At 42.1% G+C, this 25,905-nt stretch overlaps 1 protein-coding gene across 4 annotated transcripts in view; it reads left to right on the top strand.

The window, feature by feature from the left end:
• The window catches only part of LOC129712486 (protein PALS2-like), a 94,889-nt gene that overhangs the window by 50,028 nt on the left and 18,956 nt on the right, over positions 1-25,905 (top strand). The window contains exons 2-4 of one of the 4 annotated variants that reach the window (XM_055660962.1): positions 11,870-11,970; positions 14,087-14,205; positions 18,426-18,578. In XM_055660962.1, coding sequence (XP_055516937.1) covers positions 11,934-11,970; positions 14,087-14,205; positions 18,426-18,578 — 309 coding nt within the window. In that variant the 5' untranslated portion in view covers positions 11,870-11,933. Of the gene's footprint in view, positions 1-11,866; positions 11,971-14,063; positions 14,206-18,425; positions 18,579-25,905 lie in introns of all 4 variants that reach the window. The other 3 variants (XM_055660976.1, XM_055660955.1, XM_055660969.1) reach the window with 3 other exon arrangements.

The following is a 25,905-nucleotide window of genomic DNA, read 5'->3' as shown; positions in this document are numbered from 1 at the left end:
ATTTCTGAACCTGGTCGTTGCAGTCTTCAGGCTCCTGTACCTTCTACCTGAAGCTAGCAGGGAGATGAATGTGTTTCCAGGATGGTGTGGGACCTTGATGATACTGCCAGTCTTTTTGAGGTACCGACTGCGATAGATCCCCTCGATGGTAGGGAGGTCAGAGCCGATGATGGATTTGGCAGTGTTTACAACTTTTTGTAGTCTTTTCCGCTCCTGGGCGCTCAAGTTGCTGAACCAAGCCACGATTCAACCGGTCAGCATGCTCTCCACTGTGCACCTATAGAAGTTAGAGAGACATACCCGCTCTCCATAGTAGAGGCGCTGATGTTCTTTCTTTATAAATGCATAAGTGTTCTCGGACCGGGAGAGATCTCAGAGATGTGCATGCCCAGGAATTTGAAGCTCTTGACCCTTTCCACCATCGACCCGTTGATATAAAAGGGACTGTGGGTCCCCATCCTACCCCTTCCAAAGTCCACAATCAGTTCCTTGGTTTTGCTGGTGTTGAGGGCTAGGTTATTGCGCTGGCACCATTTGGTCAGTTGGTCGATCTCTCTTCTATACTCTGACTCATCCCCATCAGTGATACGTCCCACAATAGTGGTGTAGTCAGCGAACTTGATGATGGAGTTTGCACTATGACCGGCTATGGAGTCATGAGTATAGAATGAGTACAGCAGGGGACTGAGCACCCAGCCTTGAGGTGCTCCCGTACTGATTGTTATCGAGGCTGACACATTTCCACCAATACGAACATTCTGTGGATGAGGAAGTCGAGGATCCAATTGCAGAGGGATTCGTAGAGACCCAGTTCTGCGAGTTTGGTAACCAGCTTGGAGGGGGGTGATTGTATTAAATGCTGAGCTGTAATCAATGAATAACAGCTCAATTCACCACTTGGGTAAATTAGCAGATTGTATAAAGGTGCAGTCTAATTTTAAAGGCTTGCTTGGTGGACCTTGGTGCTACGCATTGTGGAAGTAAGTGAAAGCTCTAAATAGCCATTGACCATTTTATTGCATTTTTTTCATAAAATTATAATTTCCTTTTACATAACTTGCTTCTTTGCAGTCTTTTATATCATTTTTATTTATTCTACTTGTTTATTATGTTCTTGGAATCATAGACACTTAACTGTTTGTTTAAATCTTGTTTAAAATAATTCATTTGCATCATTTTATTTTAGTGTAGACAGACAGCTTGACAATAGGTGCAGGAATAGGCCATTCAGCCCTTCGAGCTAGCACCGCCATTCACTGTGATCATCGATGATCAGCCACAATCAATACCCCGTTCCTGCCTTCCCACCATATCCCTTGACTCCGCTATCTTTAAGAGCTCTATCTATCTCTTTCTTGAAAACATCCAGAGAATTGGCTTCCACTGCCTTCTGAGGCAGAGAATTCCACAGATTCACAACTTTCTGGCTGGAAAAGGTTTTCCTCATCTCCGTTCTAAATGGCCTACCCCTTATTTTTAAACTGTGGCCCCTGATTCTGTTCTCCCCCAACATCGGGAACATGTTTCCTGCCTCTAGTGTGTCCAATCCCTTAATAATCTTACATGTTTCAATAAGATCACCTCTCATCCTTCTAAATTCCAGAGTATACAAGCCCAGCCGCTCCATTCTATCAACATTTGACAGTCCCGCCATCCCGGGAATTAACCTTGTGAGCCTACGCTGCACTCCCTCAATAGCAAGGATGTCCTTCTTCAAATTTGGAGACCAAAACTGCACACAATACTCCAGGTGTGGTCTCACGAGGGCCCTATACATTGCAGAAGGACCTCTTTGCTCCTATACTCAACTCCTCTTGTTATGAAGGCCAACATGCCATTAGCTTTCTTCACTGCCTGCTGTACCTGCATGCTTACTTTCAGTGACTAATGAACAAGGACCCCCAGATCTTGTTTTATTTCCACTTTTCCCAACTTGACACCATTTAGATAATAATCTGCCTTCCTGTTTTTGCCACCAAAGTGGATAACCTCACATGTAGGGTGCAAAGCAACTTGCACCCTACTCATCCAACTCAGTATCCCGTACCTGCCTTCTCTCCATACCCCCTGATCCCCTTAGCCACAAGGGCCACATCTAACTCCCTCTTAAATATAGCAACTTGCACCCTACATCCAGGCTAATGTTTGGGGGCCTGTAGATAACTCCCATTAGGGTATTTTTACCCTTACAATTCCTAAGTTCAATCCATACGGACTGTACATCTCCTGATTGTATGTCACCCATCGCAAGGCACTGAATTTCATTTCTCACCAACACTGATAGAAACATAGACACATAGAAATTAGGTGCAGGAGTAGGCCATTCGGCCCTTCGAGCCTGCACCGCCATTCAATATGATCATGGCTGATCATCCAACTCAGTATCCCGTACCTGCCTTCTCTCCATACCCCCTGATCCCCTTAGCCACAAGGGCCACATCTAACTCCCTCTTAAATATAGCCAATGAACTGGCCTCAACTACCCTCTGTGGCAGAGAGTTCCAGAGATTCACCACTCTCTGTGTGAAAAAAGTTCTTCTCATCTCGGTTTTAAAAGATTTCCCCCTTATCCTTAAGCTGTGACCCCATGTCCTGGACTTTCCCAACATCAGGAACAATCTTCCTGCATCTAGCCTGTCCAACCCCTTAAGAATTTTGTAAGTTTCTATAAGATCCCTCTCAATCTCCTAAATTCTAGAGAGTATAAACCAAGTCTATCCAGTCTTTCTTCATAAGACAGTCCTGACATCCCAGGAATCAGTCTGGTGAACCGTCTCTGCACTCCCTCTATGGCAATAATGTCCTTCCTCAGATTTGGAGACCAAAACTGTACGCAATACTCCAGGTGTGGTCTCACCAAGACCCTGTACAACTGCAGTAGAACCTCCCTGCTCCTATACTCAAATCCTTTAGCAATGAAAGCTAACATACCATTTGCTTTCTTTACTGCCTGCTGCACCTGCATGCCTACCTTCAATGACTGGTGTACCATGACACCTAGGTCTCGCTGCATCTCCCCCTTTCCCAATCGGCCACCATTTAGATAATAGTCTGCTTTCCCGTTTTTGCCACCAAAATGGATAACCTCACATTTATCCACATTATACTGCATCTGCCAAACATTTGCCCACTCACCCAGCCTATCCAAGTCACCTTGCAGTCTCCTAGCATCCTCCTCACAGCTAACACTGCCCCCCAGCTTCGTGTCATCCGCAAACCTGGAGATATTGCCTTCAATTCCCTCATCCAGATCATTAATATATATTGTAAATAGCTGGGGTCCCAGCATTAGAGGTGCAATCACACTAAAATGGAATGAAGCCAAAGGAGATGGGAGGGAGGTGATTAACAGCTAGGTCAGGTGCAGCTATGAGTGATGGATTTGGAGGACACATAGGTGAGGAGTCCAGGTGAGTGCATCCAGGACAATTGATTTGCATTTTGAAGGAATCCAAAATGTTTGTGTGGGAACAGGGTAGTGATTGTAGCATTGCAGATGAAGGAAGAGATTAGTAAGTTGAAAGAAACGAAGCAGGAGGTGGGACCTGGTAGTGTTGGGATCCAGGCAGCATTGTTAAGGTAGAACGACAAACAAGAATGAAAAAAATAGTTGCATTTATTTTGAGTCTGAAGAAGGATCTTGACCCAAAACGTCACCTATTTTTCTCCAGAAATGCTGCCTGACCTGCTGAGCTACTCCTGCATTTTGTGTCTTTATCGTCAGTGTGAACCAGCATCCGCAATTCCCTCCTACACACGCAATTGTATAGATTATTTTACAAGATTAGGTTTATTACAGTTGATTAAATACTTCATGCATAATACACTAGTAATGACATTTCACAAGTAGCTATTACTTTACACAATATAAAGCCTCACAAAGAGTAAATAAAATAAACTTGCTTATCTTTTTTTACGTTAATTGAGGAAGAGGTTGTGGCAGCATTAAGGTGAGGCAGAAAATGTTGCTGATTCAGAGGTTCCGGAGTCCAGATTTGATCCTACACCTTGTTCTCCCTGTGGGCTTCCGCTGGATACTTGTTTCCTCCCATATCCAGCCGGGAGGACATTGTAATTTGGTGTAAGCTAATAGTTGAAAGATAATTCAGAACAGTTGAAGGGCATGTGGGAACTGTATCGATGAGGGCAGGACTATAAACACCTTCTGCATGAGCTTTAGCAAGACATTTGACAAGATTTAATGTGAAAGGCTCGTCTGGAGGTTAGATCTTAGATCCAGTATAAGCTAAGCAATTGGATACAAAATTGGCTTTGTGGTCAGAGTCAGAGGATGGCAGTGGTGGTTCGGATAGGTGGCCTATGAGCAGTGGTGTGCCCTGGGGAAAAGTGCTGGGTCCATTGCTATTTGCCATCTTTAAGAAAGATGTGGATGAGAATGTAGTTGGCATGTTTCGGAAGTTTGCAGATAATACAAAAATTGGTGGTAAACACGAAATGTGCAGGAAGGAGCTACAGATGCTGGGTTTTGGTTTGTAGTTGGTGGTGTAGTGGACAATGAAGAAGACTTAAGATTACAGGATCTAGTAAAATTAGGAAAGTGGGATGGAATTTAACTCTTAACAACTGCAAATATGACTATTTTAGTAAGTTAAACCAGAGTGGAACTTGCACAGTTAATGACAAACTCTTGGGGAGTGTTGTAGAGCGAAAAGACCGTTGGATACAAGTGCATGGTTCTTAATTGCTGGCCCGTGGTCTTTAACATCGTGAAGCCACTGTTTCCAGAAAGAAGCTGCCGATTCGGGAACTCCGAGCCACGGAGTGTGTTCTGATCCGTCCCAACGTTCGAGTTTCGATCATCCCGACGAGAGGGCTTGTACATCGGGCCGTCCGTAGCAGCGACTGCGGAGGATCCCAACAAAAGGAGGAAGATTGGCTGAACTTTATCGCCTTCCATCGCAGTGCGGAATGCTGATTCCACTGTGATGGATGTTTATGTTAAACTAGTGTATTGTGCTCTTTTTACTTGTATGGCTGTATGGTAACTCAAATATCACTGTACCTTAATTGGGTACATGTGACAATAAATGTGAACTTGAACTTGAACAATGGCAATATATTAGACAGGATGGTGAAGAAGGCATTTGGCATGCTTGCTTCAATATTTGGATTGGGACATCACATTACAGCCATAACCAGTGTTGGTGAGACCACGCCTCAAATATTGTGTGCGTTTTTGGTCATCTAGCTTTAGGAAGGATGTTATTGTGTTGGAAAGGGTGCAGAAAAGATTCACAATTATGTTATTGGGACTGTAGCGCTTGGGTTCCAAGGAGAGACTGGGTAGGCTGGAGATTTTTCTCAGGAGCATATACACTGACTGGTGACCTGAGAGGTGTATAAAATGTAGGGAAGTCTTAAAACTAGAGATTGGATATTAAAGGTGGGAGGGGAAACATTTAAAGCAGATCAAAGGTGGTGGGCATGTGGAAATAACTGTCTGAAGAAGTGTTATACATAGTTAGGTGCAGTTACAATGTTTAAAAGCATTTGGACAGGTAGGAAGAGTTTAGAGGGATATATCACAGGCAACTAAGACTAGTCCAGATAGGCAACTTGGAATATGTTGGGACAAAAAGCTTGTGTCCATGCGGTGTAACTCCATGTCCCGGTCAGTGCTGGAGAATGGAACAAAGTCATGGGAAAGATTGCTGAGGTCATGCATTGGGTAGTTGGAGCAAAGTTGAGGAGGACAAGAAGGATTTTTTTTCATCCTTAATCGCAGTTGTTGAAAAGTTCATATGTAAATTTGTTTTAATGCCTTTTTCATTTCAGTGCTGTTGCAGGTGCACAAACATGATTAGAGGAATTCTTGCAGGAGGTTGCCGATTTGGAAGGTGACGTCAAGAGCTTGTAAAGGAATAAATGGTCAGACATGAGATTATAGTTTATAAAGGGCCTGGAATTTTTGAGAAGTTGTGTGATGATAATTTTGAAAGATATAAGACTGGGTTAGCAGAAATTATTTGAGATATAAATAAGCAAATGTCCCAAGAATGGAATGCAATTTACTGGAAATTTGGACAAGATGGGGCTGTGTCTGCCTGACACCCACTGAGTTAGTCCAGCACTTTGTGTCTTTCAGAGCTAGTCATGTTTCTTTGGGTCTGGATGCATTTAAGTCATTCTGGGTAATGAAAGCAGATTTTCTTCCCTGAAAGCCATTAGTGAGCCAAATAGGTTTTCATCGGAACCTCATAGTTTTGTCCTCAACGTTACAAGGTATAGCTTTTTAAAATTATTTTGCATTGTTGGTAAAGGCTTCTAAGTTACTAGTTTAATAACTTCACTGCACGACCTATTTACTCAAGGCTGTAACTTGGGCTATATTGCTTTAGGTGTATCTGCATTGAACTAACTAATATGTTGAGTGCAACATACTTGACACTAAAAAAAAACGAATATAAATTAATGCTTTGGAATAGGAATCAACTGATTATGAAACTTTGAGGAAATGGGAAATCCCTAAAGATCAGGGAGTAGCTTCGTGCGTCACGGATAGGCTATCAGCAGTGTTTAGTTTTAATCAAGTTGATGGAGGTATGGAGTGTTTTACATGGTGTGAATATACTTTGGAGCTGTCAGTGACTAATAATTCAACAGGTCATTACTTTGAACCTTGACTCGGAACCTCCCATCCCCAGAAACAATGTGAGAATCCATTTGCCTAGGTGGGAAGCAATGCGCCAATTAGTTCAGCAGAAGCAGTTTGAAAAGTGGCTTTGGCTTAGCTCACCCCGCAGAGTTGGGGCTTTATTGCTTTTCAAAGAATGTGAAAGGAACATTGAAGCGTGTGGAGAAAGGTGGTACTTTGCTGTCACTGCTTTACTCCTGCTGTACCTCTGACAATATCCATAGTTTTTGATGTACTGTGTGATCTTGTACTGGTGCTTTGATATTCTCCTATTTATCCACCCCTAACTCAGCACCAAACACAGTTTCTTCACTCCCCTGCTATTGCTTCTTGAAATGTCATTAATCTGTGAGCCAGCTTTATTTAGTCTCCAAAACCTCCTATCATTATTTCACTGAATTGTTGGTTTATTGAAATTACATATGATTATTACATGCATTTTACAATGCTCTCTTAGTTTCTTAAATAATTAATATTTTGTTTTGTATTCAATTAATTTTCATGTTGTCACAGATCCGCCCACATACTCTTTCTCTGTTAAATGTTAAGCTCGCACTGTCAGATGGGCATGTTACTTTTGTTAACTTTCCTACGCTTCCCTTTTTAGTCTGGGATTTTGGTTTGCTGACCGTTGCTAAGTGTGTGTGGCAGGCTCTTCTCCAATAAAAAAAGAAAGGACAGACCAGAATGTGACAACTTCTAATGCCTGGAAACTGTTTGAAAATTACCAAGTATTTTTGAAAATACAAAAAAAAATCAGATGGGGAAAACCAGGAACTATGGATGCTGGCATCTTGAGCAAAATGCTGGAAGGTGATGTTTCAGAAGAAAGGTCTTGACCTGTTTTCTGCCCTACCTGAATGCTGCCTGACTCGCTGAGTTACTCTAGCATTTTATGTTTTGTTAAAGATATCCAGATGATGCAATTTGAAATAAAAACAGAAAATGCTCGTCAGGTCAGGCCACAACAGTGGAAAGTTATTTTGAAGTCTAATCAGTGTTGTTCCAAATAGAAACATGGCAGAAAATATCAACCACTGTATGGGGGGGCATCATGAAGGGCTTCCACGAACTCTTGTGACATCTATCATGTAAATTTGAGAGGGCAAAAAATAACTCACTTCAACCTCTTTTTTTGGGACAATGGCTAATGGCTAAACCCACGTGAAAGGAAAGTACAAACCAAAATCAGATTAGTGCAGTCTCTGTAGTGTGATTCAAGGCGAAAGATGATTGGATTACTGAACATCATTGGGATCGCAGCCACACCCTCTGTGTTCGCAATGAACATCCACTCTAATGCACTGGATGGACATCAGGAGCAGAATTGATGCTCTTTACTCATTTGTAAAAAGCATGAACTCAAAGAAGACATTTCTTTAAATATACATGTTTGCAAATCCTCAAACTAACACTTGTTTCGTGGCCAAAGGCCTCTAAAATGCAGTTTTGCCATTCTTGCTTATTTGTGCATAGCAAGATCACATCAGAGTAATGAGGCCAATGTCAGGTCATAGGAGTGAAATAGTGTCTTTCATGCATGTTCCCTGAACACCCTTACGGCTGCCAATTCTGGTAGATGAAGTCATTTATCACTTGTCAGTCCACCTCTCCAATCTATACAGGCCATGTATCGCCAATCTTTGTTTTATGTCTCATCTTGTTTGGAGGTGAAGATTTTTTTTCCTTCTAGTACAACCATTTCCATGCATTGTAAAAGATGAAACTCTAGCAATAGGGGAACAATTGCTAGAGTTATACATCCATGCTGATGCATACTTGCAGTCTTTTGCTCTGTTCCAGCCAATTTAAGATCCATTTTTTAAACCACTGCTTCTTGGTTCTGCCGACCGTTCTCGAAGACCAGTCTCCTGGGCAGTACTGTTGACAGCCGTGACTAAACCTAAATAAGCAGAAGCTGACACATTCTTGCTATTTTTCCTCTCTACTGCCTATATTACCACACTGTTACTTTCATTGCAGCCGTGTAAATCCTCACGTTCTGCTCTCTGAAAACAGCCGTCTCCTCACAAAGAATGGCATTAAACCTTTCACCAGCTCTCCCACATGTTACCCTGCCCGTTCCTGCTTCCTCCGCCCTTTTTGCATTTCACTGTGGCAAGCCTTTGCTTTTAAATACTTGAATTTTCCTTTTCAATGTTTATAAATAATTAATATTTTATAGTTTACAATTTATGACAAGTTGTTGCTCTGCTGTTGTTCCTTATTAACCAACTCGGGAATTAGCAATGTGGTATACAGGGGGAATCAGATGTATGGTGTTGTGTTTTACTAATTAGCGACCCCATTCCACTGCACTACGAGTTCAAAAGAACCATGCCGACCAATTTTTACTTGTGGAGAATTTTTCAGCATGCTGAAAAAATTTCCGCTGCCTAGCTGAGACCGCGAGTATGCGGGAACATCCCTCAATCATGAAGGAGAGTCGCAGTGACCTTATAGGACCTCCTAGGACCACGTGTCGACCATGCTGCGAGTTTGAGTCGAGAGCAAACTTCTAAAGTCACAGATTAGGTCGCCGCAGTGGGACAACCCCTTAAGGGTTGCGTGCAATTGGTATTGTAGGACATTTGACCTGATCGGGTACTGGCACAGTTATTGGATTTTCTCTGTTTTAATAATACAAAAGTCTGTGGAATTAATTATATGATTCTAGATTACTCCTTCGTTCAACCTTTTCTAAAAATTGCCGCAGCTAGTGAAAATTGGATGCCCTCTCAGTGGATCTGATTATCCGGTTAGACTTGATGGTTCTCTTGAAACTTCTTTCTTTGCAAAAAGCATGCTTTAGAATACGAAACTAAAACTTCACGACAGCAAAACAGTTTTTTATTGTTCCGTGCATGTGAAAATAGTTAACCAATACTCTAAAACTGACTTGGTTTGTCAAACGGCAAGGCTGCTGACTTTGGATATCTAGATTTGGCAAAATGTTTAACTTTTCTGCTTTGGAAGGGTGTGTGTATTTTTAAATTAAATCCCTTTACTTTACTAAATTGCAGATTACTTTTATCGCTGTGTTGCTGGAATGTGTTGGAAGCCAATTTGAAATTAATTTTAATTTTTATCTATCATCCATTGGCCCATCCTTTTTTTCATCTGTTTCTCTTCAACCTTTCGGAGGATCGAGTCACAATCAGTTTATATGACTTTCACAATTGAATTGATTTCAATTTGGCTCATCTTGCTCTCTGAAAGGATTAGAACACATTTGTGCGATTTCACTGTTGCGTCTATGCCCATTGTGCCACTGCTTCCAGTGTAGGAGACAGCGTGTCGTGGTAAAGGAATGCTTTTCGGATTAGAGGCCTGTAACAAATGGTTTGGATTGGAATGTAGGTGGTACGATTAATACATTTGCAGATACGAGGCGATAGAACTTTATTTATCCCTGGAGGGTAATCACCGATTTATCACCGGAAGTGGCGGCGCTGCCTGGCAGCTGCGTCTCGCCTGCAGTCCGTCTGTTTTTTCCTTTTTTGCTGTTGTTTTCTTTTGTCTGTTTTAGTTAAAGTTAGTTAAATTTAGTTTATTAGGTTGTGTATGTGTGGGGGGGTGGGAGAAACATAGTTTTAGTCTCTTCCTTCGTGGGGATGCGACTTTTTCTTATCGTGTCCCCCGTCTCCGTCTGCGCTGAGGCCTAATGGCGGAGCTGGCGGCCCCGGGGCTGTGGCGGCGTTCTGGCGGCGGCCCAACGTGGAGCTGTGGCAGCGTTCTGGCATTCCGGCGGTGGACCGAACTTCGGAGGCTCGGCCACGGGCCCAGTGGACGACATCGTCGGGAACTCGCAGGTCACAGGTTGGTGACCTGTTTTTCCGGAGCTCCCGCAACAACAGCTTCGTCCGCTGAACTGGAGGGCGGCAGCTTCGACCACCCCGGGCCGCGGAGTTTGAACCGGCCCGCTCGCGGAGCACGGTTGAGCCATGGGACTTACTTACCATCACCTAACGGGGTCACAACATCGGAGGCCTGGATCACCTCAGCGCAGAGGGAGAACAAGAAGGGAAGAGACAAAGACTTAAGACTTTTGCCTCCATCACAGTGAGGAGGTGCCTGGTGAATTCACTGTGGTGGATGTTAAATTTGTGTTTATTGTGTGTTTTTGTTATTTTTATTATATGTATGACTGGAAGGCAACGAAATTTCGTTCAGACCGAAAGGTCTGAATGACAATAAAGGCTACTTTGACTCTGAGGGGAAACTGGTCAGATTACACTAAAATTGGTAGTATGGTGGAGCAAGATATCTATACCGGTTCAGGGACAGGGAGGTGTCCGTTGAACTACCTGTCAGACATTCTTTTTCTCGCTTGCCTTCCCCCCCGCATCATCTCAAACCACCTTTCTGATCTAGGTGAAGCTCTTTTAGCAGCACATCATCTTCTAATGACATACATCGGGTAACATTTGGAGAATTTCAGATCATGACCTCTTTCTTTTAAGCCAGGCATTAGTAAAGATTCTGCAGCTGTTACAGCTCCTATCAAACTTGCTCCTTTTTTTTGTCCCAATGCAAGCCCTCTTCTTGCCATCGTAACCATGGCTCTTTTTGATACGTACAGATTTGCAAATCAATGTGATTAAAGTCTCTTAGGTTTTTTTTCCACTGAACCCATGTGCAATGTAATATTTAAATTGTACAATTACATCTCTGAGTCATTTTGGTTGCACACTGTGGAGCATGAGCAACATCAGCATGTACACATTCCAGGGAGGAACTTGAGGCATGAAAGATTTATAATTTGGTTGCATGTGCTTGATATTTTAAAATTATTTCTCATGTCAATGGATCTATTATGTTTAATTCTGAAAGTAAAGTATCCACAAGTGGAAATCGGCATCAGTCTGAAAATCTAGAGGCTAAAATAACAATGTATGTAGCCTTTAGACGGAAGCTATAAGGTGTGTAGGTGTGTGTGGGTGTACGAATTTTATTAACTGGAATAAGCAAATAGTTCCAGAGATTAGATTATTCCTTTCCAAGTGTAACAGTGTTATGTGCATGTAGGAATAATTTGAACTAATTTTGGTTGAATGTAGGGTCTAAGGAAATCTGACTATTTGCAGTTTATGGATATTATTTCAATGTCAAAACCACCGATGTTACAGAGAACCGTTATTTTGCATTTTGCATCTGTTTTATCTTCATGTTTTAATCTTACTCTCTCTTTCCCATCCAATTTTTTTTCAGTAGGACGAACCACTACCGAATGAAAAATACAACCGAGTCATAATATGAACAATCTAGTTAATTTTGGATGATTGAAAGGGATTTGGATCAGCAAATGAATGAAGGTAAAAATAAATATAATTATAATTTCTCCTTAACTGAATGATAGACTTTAGTGTTTGCTTGCTTTCCTGCTGGTCACCTGCTGATAAATTAATAACCTAATTCTATACTCAAATTTGATTTCAGATAATGCTGCAGCTTTAAACTATTGTATAATCAGTATCCATATACTAATGATTTGCAACAACCCATTAATTTGTTAAATGCAGTGTGCAGAATTTCTCATTATTAAACAGCATATTAACTATTTCTAGAAGTGGTTGTTGCAATGTTCTTTATTGGTTGCGTGGGTAACATCCAATGTTTATGCTGTTAAAACATTTACATGATGCATTTACATGTTGTAAACCAGTAGCAACAACTACAATAGGAAAATAAAGTCTGCTGTTTTCATGAAGCTGATACACAAAGCTTCAATCAGACACATTCATTTTACATGAATGAAAAATAATCTTTTAATTTGCTATTTTTAAAAATTGGAAAAAGAATCTCTATAGCATTTCATTTCAGGTTTACACTTGGTAAAGTTGCTCTTTCAGTTCTATTCAGATTATTCTGAGAAATATTTTAAAGTGGTAAAAGGAGAACTGGGTTCAGAGGCAATGTGGGCTTTGCAGTGAAATATCTCATCAATGTAGCAGATTATCGTTTCCTGAAGAGGCAGCCTGGCATGTGGACACTTTATCTGGGTGCAGGCACGGAAATCGCTATCAAAACATGGGGGGGGGACACAATTTCTTGGTGGCCGTGCGTGCATGCGCGCACACACAAGGCTTCGGCCTTGGGCCCTGTGGACGGTAACATCGGAAGCTGACCTGGTTGGTGACCGACTCCGAACTACAGCAACAGCAGCTTCATCCGCCCCGAATCATGGGGCTTCAATCGGCCCGTTCGCGGGGCCTTTCTTTGCCCGGCGGGGGTTTCAGCATCGGGAGCCTCCATCGCCTCGACGCAGCAATTTGACCGTGGGGCGATGGAAGATCCCACGGACGATTTTGAGCTGCGCTGGGCCGGGCGATGTAAAGCCCTGCGAACGGGCCAATTCAAGCTCCGCTCTATGACCTTTGCTTCACCTATCTATCCTCAGTCCCACCCCCTGGCTACTGGGCAGACTCTGGCTACTGGCCACCTTGTTTCTCGACATGCTGTTCTCTCTGTGATCGTATGGATTTCTCCTTGTGTTCCCGTTTCCTTCCACATGCCAAAGGTGTGCTGGTGGGATAACTGGCTCCTGTAGGTGACCTCGAGTGTAGGTGAGTGGCAAGAAAATCGGAGGGCAATAATGGAATTTGAGGGTCAATAGATTACAGTGAAATGAGTGGGGGGGTGAGAGATTGATGGGATTTTTGCTGTGAGAACTAGCTGGACTTTGTAGGGCGAATGGCTGCATGCTATGCCAAAGAAATGGGTGAAGAATGACGAATAATGTTACTTGAGTTGCTGTTTATTTGCAGTTTACTCTAGAAGGAAGTGAAATTGCTAGACTGGGATATTTAATGCATCCAATGACTGTCTTGGAGAGTTAAAAGAAAATGATGTGCTTAAAATGAATGGGGGTTATTTGTTATCGGTCTGGGCTCTCTACATATGGCGTTAGAAGCTTCTCATGGTTTGCCACTCTGAAAGATTAATTTAGACTTAATTACTTTTACTCCACAAAAATTAAATTCTATTAATTCTCTCTAAGTAATTGAAACAAAATGACAAGGGAGGCATTTTGTGCACAGAAAAGTTAATAGGATATTTCCTGCACTGAATTTTCTGTCGGCAGCTCTGTTCAGCTTCCCTAGCCTTAAATAACAAACTTTGCAGCTTCATTGATGTTGCCAATTAACTCCTATTAGAGTAAGCTGCAAATTAACAGCAACTCAAGTAGTAGCATCTGTCAATAGCAAGGCAGCGCCAGAAAGCAGTCATGACAAAAAATGTATTAAAAAATTATTCATGAGTAATAAAGTAAGCCTTTTGAATTGCTTTAATTGCCTGTTAATTACTAAAGAAGCTCGATGTTTGCATAACGTAACTTGAATATAGAAAGCAAGTTTAAAATTCTGATTTTGTGATTATTCATTGCTATTTGGTCCTTGATTTTCAGTTCCATTTGTATGTCTTCCTCAGCAATGCAGCAAGTATTAGACAACCTCAATGAGTTGCCTATCTCGACAGGAGCTAAGGAGATAGATCTGATCTTCCTCAAAGGAATAATGGAAAGTCCAATTGTCAGATCTCTTGCTAAGGTATTGTGCTTACACTTTATTTTAATGCTTATCTCCCCCCCCCCCCCCCATCACTGCCACCCCCCATAAGATGATATTTTCCTAAAAGCATGTTAACTCCATGAACGTTCATTAATGTAGTACAGGTGCACAACCTTTTATCCGAGAGCCTTGGGACCAGACACTTTTCGTAATTCGGAATTTGTCGGCCTTCGGAATGGAAATTTTTTAGCGTAGATTTTAATGGCTGGCTCAGTGGTAGAGTGCTCGGCTCATATCCGCAAGGTCGCGAGTTTGCGTCTTGATCCCGGCAGTTCCTCGGTCGCAAGTTTGAGTCTTCAATGTAGTTTTTTCTTGCAGAATAAATGTCTGTATGAAATGCAGTGTGTTGAATGAATTCCTGAATTTGTAAATGTGCCCGCAGCATTGAATCACCTCTCGCACTCATGTCACCCTAGCGGGGCTACATGCCCTTAGGCGGCCTAAGGCGACATTTTCACACTCTTATATCCGTGTGCAGCAGAGGCGACGTGCGTTTGGCGCCAAACGTGAGCTTTGGTGTGCAGACGACATCCTGGAAAAAATGTCCGGTTTCTTCCAGGTAGGCGATATACCCTCCCGGGCAATATACCCTCCACTTCTCTTTTATGAAGGGGATTTAGTTCCCCTTTCTTCCAGGACCGACCGGAGGTTCCGCTGTCACCTCTGCGGGCCACCCTCGGTGAACGCTCACTCAACTTTGTCTTGGGATTCCTACTCTCCCGCGCAATGTACCCTCACCTTCTCTTTTATGAATGGGGATTTAGTTCCCCTTTCGTCGAGGACCGACCGAAGGTTCCGCTGTCACCTCTGCGGGCCGCCCTCGGTGAACGTCCTGTCTCCCTGTCCCTGGGATAGCAGGGGGCGATCAAACAGCACAATACCCCCCTCCCCCTCCAACTCCAGAGGAATCCGCTCCCCGATGGGTCGCTACGGCGAAAAGTGGCAGTTCGCCCACAGCCCGAGCTGCGCGACCCCAAGAACAAGACGTACCTTGCACACCATCAGCTTCTGCCCCTACGTGTTCCTCTGGAGTTGGAGCGGGGCTGGGCTGGAGTTGCTGATCTGGGATCTCCGTGCTTGCAGTGGGCCTGGGGGTCGGTGTCCCGATGAGGGGGCACAGCTCGGGCTGTGGGCGAACTGCCACTTGTCGCCGTAGCGGCCCATCGGGGAGCGGCTTCTGGTGGTCCTGACGTCTCCCGCTAGTTTGCAGTTTTCCTCTGGAGTTGGAACGGGGCTGGGCTGCTGCTGGCTGTGGGTCTCTGGGATCTCTGTGCTTGCAGTGGGCCTGGGGGTCGGTGTCCCGTTGGTCCTGACGCCTCCGGTGACTGGCATTGTATGCTGGCATCGCCGACATGAAGACAGTGCAAAGTCCCCGCGCCGGTGCAATGGGCGGGGAGCTGGAGAGGGGAGGGAAGGGGTCACACACATGGCCAGGAAGCAGAGGGGTGTAGGTGGGGTGAAACTGAAGGGAGCGACAATCTGCTGCTCCCTGCCCGCTGAGTTAAAAAGTTCCCACGCAAGACTCACGATACACTGTGTATCGTGAGTCTACCGTGGGAACTTTTTAACTCAGTGGGCAGACAGCAGCAGATTGTCAATTATTAACCCTCCCGCGCAATATACCCTCACCTTCTCTTTTATCAATGGGGATTTAGTTCCCCTTTCTTCGAGGACCGACCGGAGGTTCCGCTGTCACCTCTGCGGGCCGCCCTCGGTGAACGTTTTCAAGGACCTTTCTTCAAGGACTGAAAAAATGTCCGCTATTCGGAGGTTTTCGTTATTTGGATCTTCGGATAAAAGGATGTGCACCTGTACTGCGAATGTTATGCTTTGCAGGAATTATAGGAAGCAATGATATTGGATCTGGAAAACAGATATAGACATATTAGAAGGTTTTCTGAAAGTAATTGACATAAGACCTCATGCTAGGAATAAACTGTTGTTATTACTGCACTCCTATGTTCGGTATGCATTGCCTGGAGAGAATCTTTAAAAAGTGACTTCCTAAATGAAAGCAGTTCCAACATGGTTGGCAAAGGCCAGCTCAGTGAAGGTACTTCTAACCACATGGCAAATCTTATCCATTGAAATGTCCCTAACTAAGTCAAAGTTGATCTCTGATTGCATCTGGTTTGTTTGGTAGGATTTTGTCAGTAATTCAGAAGAAAGGTTTTAATGTCCTTGATTTTGCAGGAGAAAGCCAGCATGTCCTTGAAGCTGCAAAATCTGAGCCACTTGAACCTCATTCTTCTTTATTTTGCTACTTAAAAGTCTGACTGCATTCCTCTACACATTTGGGTAGTGACTTGAGGGCCCTGTCAGTTACAGTGAGGTGGGGAGGGAAGGTTGGGGAAGAAGCCCCGTTTCCAAAAGAAAGCTGAAATCTTTGTCACCTCTACCTTCGTGTCCCAGCCTCAGTCACCATCTCCAACCTCTGTCCCTAACTACATCCATCCATCCATCCCTCCCTCTTCATCTGGATCCTCCTATTGTAAGCACTTGCCCTGCTCCCGTGCCCTTTATGCTGGCTATCTCCCCTCCATTCTTTCGATTCAGAAGAAAGGTCTCGTAAAATGTTAACTTCCATTTTGCCCCACAGATGCTGCCTGGCCCACTGACTTCATCCTGCAGTTTGTATATTGCTCTGTTTTTAAAAATATTTTTATTTGCGACCCTTATCTACTGCATCCAGTGTTCCAGCTGTGGCCTCCTGTACATTGGCAAGATCAAACATCGACTGAGTGACAGTTTCACTGATAACGTGTTCTGTCTCCTAGGCCTACTGAATCTCTTGCTTGCTAACCATTTCAACTCGCTTCCCATTCCCCCACTGACCTTTCTGTCTTGGGCCTCCTCCAATGCCAAGATGAGGTCACATGCAAACTGGAGGAACAGCATTTTATTCTGCTTTGGTCGCTTACAACCCAATGGTATGAACATTGAATTCTCAAAATTGAGTAATATATCCATTCACCCATCCAGGTTCTCCAGGGATACTGCCTGAGCTGCTGAGGTATTCCAGCACTTTGTGCCCTTTCGATTAATTCCAGCCAGCTAAATATATTGTGTAGGAAGGAATTGCAGATGCTGGTTTAAACCAAAGATAGACACAAAAAGCTGGAGTAACTCAGCGGGTCAGACAGCATCTCAGTTGAGAAGGAATGGATGACATTTCGCGTCTAGACTCTTCTTCAGAATGATCCAAAATGTCACCTATTCCTTTTCTGCAGAGATGCTGCCTGATCTGCTGAGTTACTCTAGCTTTTTTGTGTCTGCAACTAAATGTATTAATTTATTTTTAAACAGTTAGCCATGTAAACCTTTGGACACCCATTTAACTTATTTTGGCAGCGAAAATTTTGATCAGACTGCAACATTTATTGGTATATGTTGTATTTCCTGAGGAAACAATACTGCATATGCGTTGTCTGGTGGAACAGACATGAAGATAGGGAATGTTCTGCCATTTAATTAAACTGGCATATGAAACAATTCATTGTTTGATTGTATTTGCTTTGTATTAATGAACAATAGAGACAAAAGGAAAGAGTGGAATTTGAAGAAAAATTATGATATATTTTTGAGTGTGTCCCATCCATTTCTACTTGCATTTGTCATAAATATCAATTGAAGTGCAAAATACACTCTTGGGATAGCTTTGAAGAACTTTGCATCTGACATTTATGATATATAATTTGAGACCTATGTTTGATTTGCTGAAACTTAACTCCAAAAGTAGGTAATATTCTTGCATGTTTTACAAAAGTACAGTGTTAAAGTCAAATGAAAGATATACAAAAGCCGATGAAATCTAGCACAGATTATTAATTCTGTGATTGTGGAAATATTTAAAGTAATGACCATTGTTTATGATGGAGTCAGATAGTGTAGGAAACTATACACCTACAGTATAGGAAAAAGATCCTTTGGCTCATTGAGTTTGTGCTCATCTTGAAACACCCATTTTTATTTAATCCTAACCTAATTCATGTTGTTCCCCTCACAGTTCTATCAAGGCTCAACCCCCCCCCCCCCCCCCCCCCCCCCCAGATTATATCACTGACCAATACACCAGGGACAATTTACAGCAGTCAAATAACCTACTGCCACTTCTCTGCAATTCTGATGAGCATTGTTCTGAGACCAAATGATCTTTGCCTTTAATGCCACATTAGGAGTGATTTGTTTGTTTGTTACAGGCTCATGAGCGACTTGAAGACACCAAATTGGAAGCAGTGAGAGAGAATAATGTGGACCTTGTAAAGCAGATTCTTGAAGAGATCAGCAGCGTAGTCCATCAAAATGAGTATGCGGCAGAGCTAACTATGATTCTGAAGGAGCCACACTTTCAGGTACAAGTTGCAATAGTATATATATATTTTCATACTTCCCTGTATAAACAATTAGTATGAAAGACCAATAAAAAAAACAACAGTATTATAGATGGGAACAAATCTTCAGGTGAAAGGCTTATTACTAGAAAACTAAATATGCTATTCGTTTACAGGTATCTGTTTTTCTAGAATACATATATAATGCTACTAATGGCAATAAATATTTATAAAATAAAACAATTAAAAAATTTCTGCCACGGTTTTGTATTATTTTATGTATTCTGTTGATCGAACAATTAATATTTAAAGGTAATTCCTTTTAAACTATGTTCATTCTTTTTTTCTGTTCTTTTGTTACCTTTTCTGTGTTTATTTCTTTCAGTTTGGAACTTGCATGAATTAAAAATGAGTGAGCAGATTGCCGAATTAATTTTATTTCGGAATGACACCAATCAATAATTGTTGGAGAGAAGCAACATTTGGTTGGATATTTTTGTCTTAACCATTGTTGGGGTGTTTTTATCGGCATCGACTGAAATTATTTTTGTAAACGTATTCATCTTTTTGGATCTGGGCACCACTGCCAAAGCCAACAATTATTGCTCATATTAAATTGCCCCTGAGGATGTGGTGGTGAATGGCTTCTGGTGAAGGTGCTCCCACATTGCCTTTTTATTGGGAAGTTCAGTATTTACAGCTGAAAGATGAAGGAGAAGCATTCTCCTTCAAGAGTAGGGAGTGTTTAATTGTTATACGTACTGAAAACGGAACAATTACATTTCTAGAGACTTGGCTTCCCAGTCAGGGTGGTATGGGACTGGGAGAGGAGCATGCAGGAGCTGGTGTTCACATGTGCCACAAGCACTCTTCATCCTTAGTTTTGGGAGGTCAATCAGTACCATTGGCGAGTAACTATAGTGGATAGTTCGAAGGAATGAATGTTTTGGATGGTGGGTGAGGGATGTCAAGTGGGTCGCTTTGTCCTGGATGGTGTTGAGCTTCCTGAATGTTGTTGAAGCTGCACATTCACGTGGCGGACAGCATCTGTGGAAAGAAAGATTGACGTAATATTTCAAGCTAATGATTCTTTTGCTACTGACTATTTCCAGAACTTCCTGGTTTTTTTTCTGATTTCTGGGATCTGCAGGTGTTATTTTTGTTTTCAATTACTAATTAATAAGACATTTGCATTGAAGCTTTTAGTAGTGTAATGTCATTTATCTTCCTCGGTGCCTCATACAGCGTCAGGAAAGCTTTAAACAAAATTGTTTTATTGAGCTACAGCTTAGTTTTTAAATTGTATGTTAAGCTTCCATGCAGACTCAATGATACTGTTAAAATGTTATTGTGTGAATGATTTGTAAGATAGTTAATGGCCCAAATTGGATATTTTCAATTGGATTTCTGGGTGTGGGAGATGGGGAGTATCAGAATGCCTTCCTTGTGATATCAGTTCCTAATATTGTCATTTTTGACAAATGCCTTTTAATAAATGGCAGTTTAGCTCCACGCTGTGAATTGCTATTGCATTTAGCATGATAGGTATTTCTGAAACATTGCCAACCAAATTACAATGATGTCAAGGGTTTACATCCCAATTTTCTAATGGACATAATCCTTGAGTTTAGCAGGCAATTGAGATATTTTAATTTGAATTTGGGTTAATTCTGTGCTTGCAGCGTTTAATAAATGTTGTAATAGTGAGATACATTTTTAGGCATTATACCATTATTTTGAAAACCATTGGGGTATCAAGAGCCCGGCAGGAGTGTGCTGACTCGTATATTCTGATGTTAATAATGTTTAAAAAATATATATTTTAGGTTTAAAATATATCCTTTGCATTTGTTCAAATTCTCTCAAAACCAGTTCACTAATGCTTTAAAAAGTTATGTTTCCATGTACTTGTTTCCTCTCTATACCTCGAGCTTCCTGTTGAGCAGAGCCATGAGCTCCATAATTATCCTGGTCTCAATGTCCTTTTCATTCTGCTGCTTTTGCTGCTGCTCTTTGTTTGGTACCCATCTTTGTTTGCTGTTCTGAAAGCCTTACGGACGTTTGAAAAATAATGATATTTAAATGATATGATAATTGGATGAAAATGTAGGTTTGGCTGAATAGTAAGTTTGCAGACGACACGAAAATTTGCATTGTGGATAATGAGGAACTATCAAAGTATGCACCCATAAATCACTCGGAAATATGGCGTTAAATTGACAGATGGAATTTAATCCGGACAAGTGTGAGGTGTTACACATTGGGAGGCCAAATGTATGAGGAAAGTATACAGTAAATGACAGGATCAATCTTCTTCTTCTTCTTGCATATGGCGTGCACAGCCTAAAGTTGTAGGACAACTTGTTCTATTTTATCTTATTTGATTGTGCACGCCGGGTTGATTGCATTCGTCGAAACAGGGCGGACCACATGAAGGTTGCAATCTTCCATCCCACAGGATCATTAATAGCTCTGATATACAGGTGGATCTTTGAATGCAAGTCCATTGCTCTCTGAAAGTAACAACACAAGTGGATAGAGTGGTAAAGAAGCCAATAGCATGCCTGACTTCATTGGTAGGGCTTTGAGTATAAATATAGTTACGGTGCAACAATATAAAACTTTTGATGTTAGTTCACATTTGATGTATTGTATGCAGTTCTGCCTGCCACATTATAGGAAGGATGTGGAGGCTTTGGAGCGGGTGCAGAAGAGCTTTACCAGGATGTTAGGTACACAAAATTGCTGGAGAAACTCAGCGGGTGCAGCAGCATCTATGGAGCGAAGGAAATAGGCGACGTTTCGGGCCGAAACCCTTCTTCAGTTTCGGCCCGAAACGTCGCCTATTTCCTTCGCTCCATAGATGCTGCTGCACCCGCTGAGTTTCTCCAGCAATTTTGTGTATCTTCGATCTTCCAGCATCTGCAGCTCCTTCTTGAACACTTTACCAGGATGTTGCCTGGATCAGAGAATATTAGCTAAGAGAAGTTGAAGAAATTTGGACTGTTTTTTTTGGAACATTAGTGGCAGAGGGGCAACTTGATGGAATTATATAAAATTTTGAAAGGAATAGATGGGGTAGATACAGTTTTTATTTTCCCCAGGGTAGAAATGTCAAATAGTAGAGGGTATAGCTTTTAAGATGAGTGCGGGAAAGTGTAAAAGAGATTTGAGGCAAGTTTTTTTCTAGAAGACTCTGCTAATGGAGGTGGAAGCGGAAGTGGATATTATTTGGGCAGTCACGGTGGCGTAGTGGTAGAGCTGCTGCCTTACAGCGAATGCAGCGGCAGAGACCCGAGTTTGATTCCGACTACGAGTGCTGTCTGTACAGAGTTTCTACGTTCTCCCCGTGACCCGCGTGGGTTTTCTCAAAGATCTCACAAAGGTTATCTTCCCACATTTCAAAGACGTACAGGTTTGTAAGTTAATTGGCTTGGTAAATGTAAAAATTGTTCCTAGTGGGTGTAGGTTTATGTTAATGTGCGGGGATCGCTGGTCGGCGATGGGCCAAAGGGCCTGTTTTCGTGCTGTATCTCTAAACTAACTAAACTAAATATTATTGTTTAAGAAGTATTTAGATAGGTGGGAAATGGAAGGGTATAGTCCAAATGCAAGCAGATGGGATTAGTTTAATTTTGCATTGCAGTCATGAACAGATATCATGACCAGAGAGCCTGTTCCTGTGCTGTTCCTTGCTCTAATTCATGACTTGGAAACACACTGATTGGCATCTCGCCAATATTTGGGATATGTACTTGGTTCTCCTTTTCCTGGAGATGTTGATTTTAATGCCAATAACCAGATAGCTCCCACACCACACCCATCATTTGTCCCTCTTTTGGGAGTTCTCTTGCCTCTTCTAACTTTTTTTCCTTTCTCTTAACCTCTTTTTCCTTCCAAGATGAAGCTTCTGATTACTCTTCCTAATATTTCCTCTTTGGTCTTGGCATGTGTTTATTTGCATATTCTTAATATAATATTTACAGCGCAGGTCATTTGGCTCACAGGATCTACATTGGTATTTATATCCACCCTTGTGTGCTGGAACAGACGTTGATCTGAGCTTTCAATTGGATGCAGAAATGCCCATTACACTATTTCAGAAAGGTGTATTCTAGTCAATATTTATCATCCTGTCAACGGGTCATAAAAAGATTTTGGCCATGTACACTTCTTCTGGAGTTGTGTTTCTATGTCCACATTGGCTGCCATGTTTCCTTCATTCAAATCACGTTAACTTTGAACTGTAAAATGCTTTGAAACATAGAAACATAGAAAATAGGTGCAGAGTAGGCCATTCAGCCCTTCGAGCCAGCACAGCCATTCAATATGATCATGGATGATCATCCAAAATCAGCCCCGTTCCTGCTTTCTCCCCATATCCCTTGATTCTGTTAGCCCTACGAGCTATATCTAACTCTCTTGAAAACATCCAGTGAATTGGCCTCCACTGCCTTCAGTGGCAGAGAATTCCACAGATTCACAACTCTCTGTGTTTTGCACTCTACCAGTCAATCTGTTTTTCATTTTTGAGACTAGAACTGATTACTCCTAAATAGGAGTTGCAAATACGATCCTCGCATCCAAAACCATTAATTAAACAGTAAACACACAACATAAAGAACAGTGCAGTGTAGGAACAGGCCCATTTGTCCCATGATGTCTGTGTCAAAACATATCAAATTAAACTAATCACTTCTGCCTGCACATGATCCATATCCATGTCCTGCATATAAACGTGCCTATTTAGACACCACTGTTGTATGTGCTTTCTCTACCACAGCTGGCAGTGTGTTACAGGGATGCACCTCTGTATGGGGGGAAAAAGCTTGCCTTGCACATCATCTTTAAACTTGCCCTTTCTCACATTAAAGCTATGCAGTCTAGTATTTAATATTTATAATCGGGGAAAATTATTCAGATTTTCTACCCTATCTAGGTCTCTTATCATTTAATAAACTTCCACCAAATCTACCCTCAGCTTCCAAAACTACAGAGAAAACAATCCATGTTAGTCCAACCTCTCCTTATAATTATAACTAATAGCCTCTAATCCAGAAGCATCCTGGTAACCCTCTTCTGTACCTCTCCAAAGCCTCTACATCATTCCTGTATGCAGTCACCAGAACCCGAAATGTGCCGAATCCAAGTTCTATAAAGCTGCTACTTGATGTCCTCACTTTTATACTCAGTGCCCCGACCGATGAAGGCAAGCTTACCATATGTGTGCTTTACCATTCTACATGTGTTGCTACTTTCATGGAGCTATGGACGTGGGCTGCAAGATCCCTCTGTACATCAATGCATTAAGGATCCTGCCATTAGTTGTATACTTTCCCCTTGCATTTGACCTCTCAAAATGCAGCACCTTACACTAGCCTGGATTAAATCTCAGCCCATACCTGTGACTGATCCATATCCTGCTGTATCTTTGCTTCAATCGATGCTACCAGAATTAATCTTTGTGGAACACCATTTAACCATCTATCAATCTGAGCAATTCCATTATAACCCATAGTTTTCTCCTCTTTTGCAGCCACAGTGCCCTCCATAATGTTTGGGACAAAGACCCATCATTTATTTATTTGCCTCTGTACTCCACAATTTGAGATTTGTAATAGGAAAAAAAATCACATGTGGTTAAACTGCACATTGCCAGATTTTATTAAAGGCTATTTTTATACATTTTGGATTCACCATGTAGAAATTACAGCAGTGTTTATATGTAGTCTCCCCATATAACCATATAACAATTACAGCACGGAAACAGGCCATCTCGGCACTACAAGTCCGTGCCGAACAACTTTTTTTCCCCTTAGTCCCACCTGCCTGCACTCATACCATAACCCTCCATTCCCTTCTCATCCATATGCCTATCCAATTTATTTTTAAATGATACCAACGAACCTGCCTCCACCACTTCCACTGGAAGCTCATTCCACACCGCTATCACTCTCTGAGTAAAGAAGTTCCCCCTCATGTTACCCCTAAACTTCTGTCCCTTAATTGTGAAGTCATGTCCTCTTGTTTGAATCTTCCCTATTCTCAAAGGGAAAAGCCTGTCCACATTTCAGGGCACCAAAATGTTTGGGACACAGCAATGTAATGTTAATGAAAGTAGTCATGTTTAGTATTTTATTGCTTATCCTTTGCATGCAACGACTGCTTGAAGTCTGCGATTCATCAACATCATCAGTTGCTGGGTGTCTTCTCTGGTGATGCTCTGCCAGGCCTGTATTGCAGCCACCTTTAACTTATGCTTGTGTTGGGGGCTAGTCCCGTTCAGTTTTCTCTTCAGCATATAAAAGGCATGCTCAATTGGGTTCAAATCAGGTGATTGACTTGGCCACTCAAGAATTTACTATTTTTGAGCTTTGAAAAGCTCCTTTGTTGCTTTAGCAGTATGATAACCTTGAAGTTTTCTGTGCTAAAGTCTCGGCGCGGAACAACTTCCTGCGTTGCTGGGCTGGATTGTCATGGGGCGCTAGGACATCTACTCTCCGAACCAGTGCTCTTCCACTTGTGTACAGCGCTGCTGTACTAGCAAGATAGACACCATCCTCAACGACACCATGCGTATCATCACCGGCTGCCTATCCATTCTGCTTCTTGTATTCTGACTGTTTGGACTGCAGTTAGTTGTATCACCAGCCTTTTGCAAATCATAAAACTGGACGGTTATTCTCTTTGGGAAAAACCCAAGAGTAGTTACTACATTAAATGTACCCATCTGCTGCCCTCTGACGATGCTATTTGAAGAGCAGACTGTCGCTGCGGTGAATAAAACAACCCTATGGAGAGTTCATTTTGGATTGTTTCAGCACCAAAGGCTGTAGTAATCATAAAATGTATCTCTTTATCCTGTTAACCTTCACCATAAGTGCGGCCTCATTTTGAAAGTGCCCAATACTCTAGGCAGTAGGCCCCTTGCTTGATGCAGGTCATGTTTTCTAGACAATGGTGCGTCAAAACTGATGACTATTTGCACTGTGGGTGTGGGTGACTGGCCAGCTCACTCCATCTGTTTGTTGATTTACTGTATGCATCAGGCAGCTCATGTCTCAACTTGAACCATCATCTCGCCTAAATTCCTGAGTCATGACTAGCAATAAATAGGGTAATGTTCCTGGAGTGTCCATCTTTGAAGCAATTTATATGTGGTGTATGTGGCCTGTACATAGAGCCGTTAATTATGATTTTTTTAAAAGAATATTCTGAAATTATCAGTTCTGGTCATCTGACAATTATCACCAGTTGTTATCTCACAAAGTGGATCAGTTCAGGGTCTGGTGGAAAAGATTTGAAAGAAGTGTGGTGATGAAAGGGATTAGTCAGACTGTAAGGAGTA

This window comes from Leucoraja erinacea, chromosome 2 (assembly GCF_028641065.1).
Source record: "Leucoraja erinacea ecotype New England chromosome 2, Leri_hhj_1, whole genome shotgun sequence".
Lineage (NCBI taxonomy): Eukaryota > Metazoa > Chordata > Chondrichthyes > Rajiformes > Rajidae > Leucoraja > Leucoraja erinaceus.
Note: the sequence above shows the minus strand (reverse complement) of the source record. Positions and strands in the feature narration are given on the sequence as shown.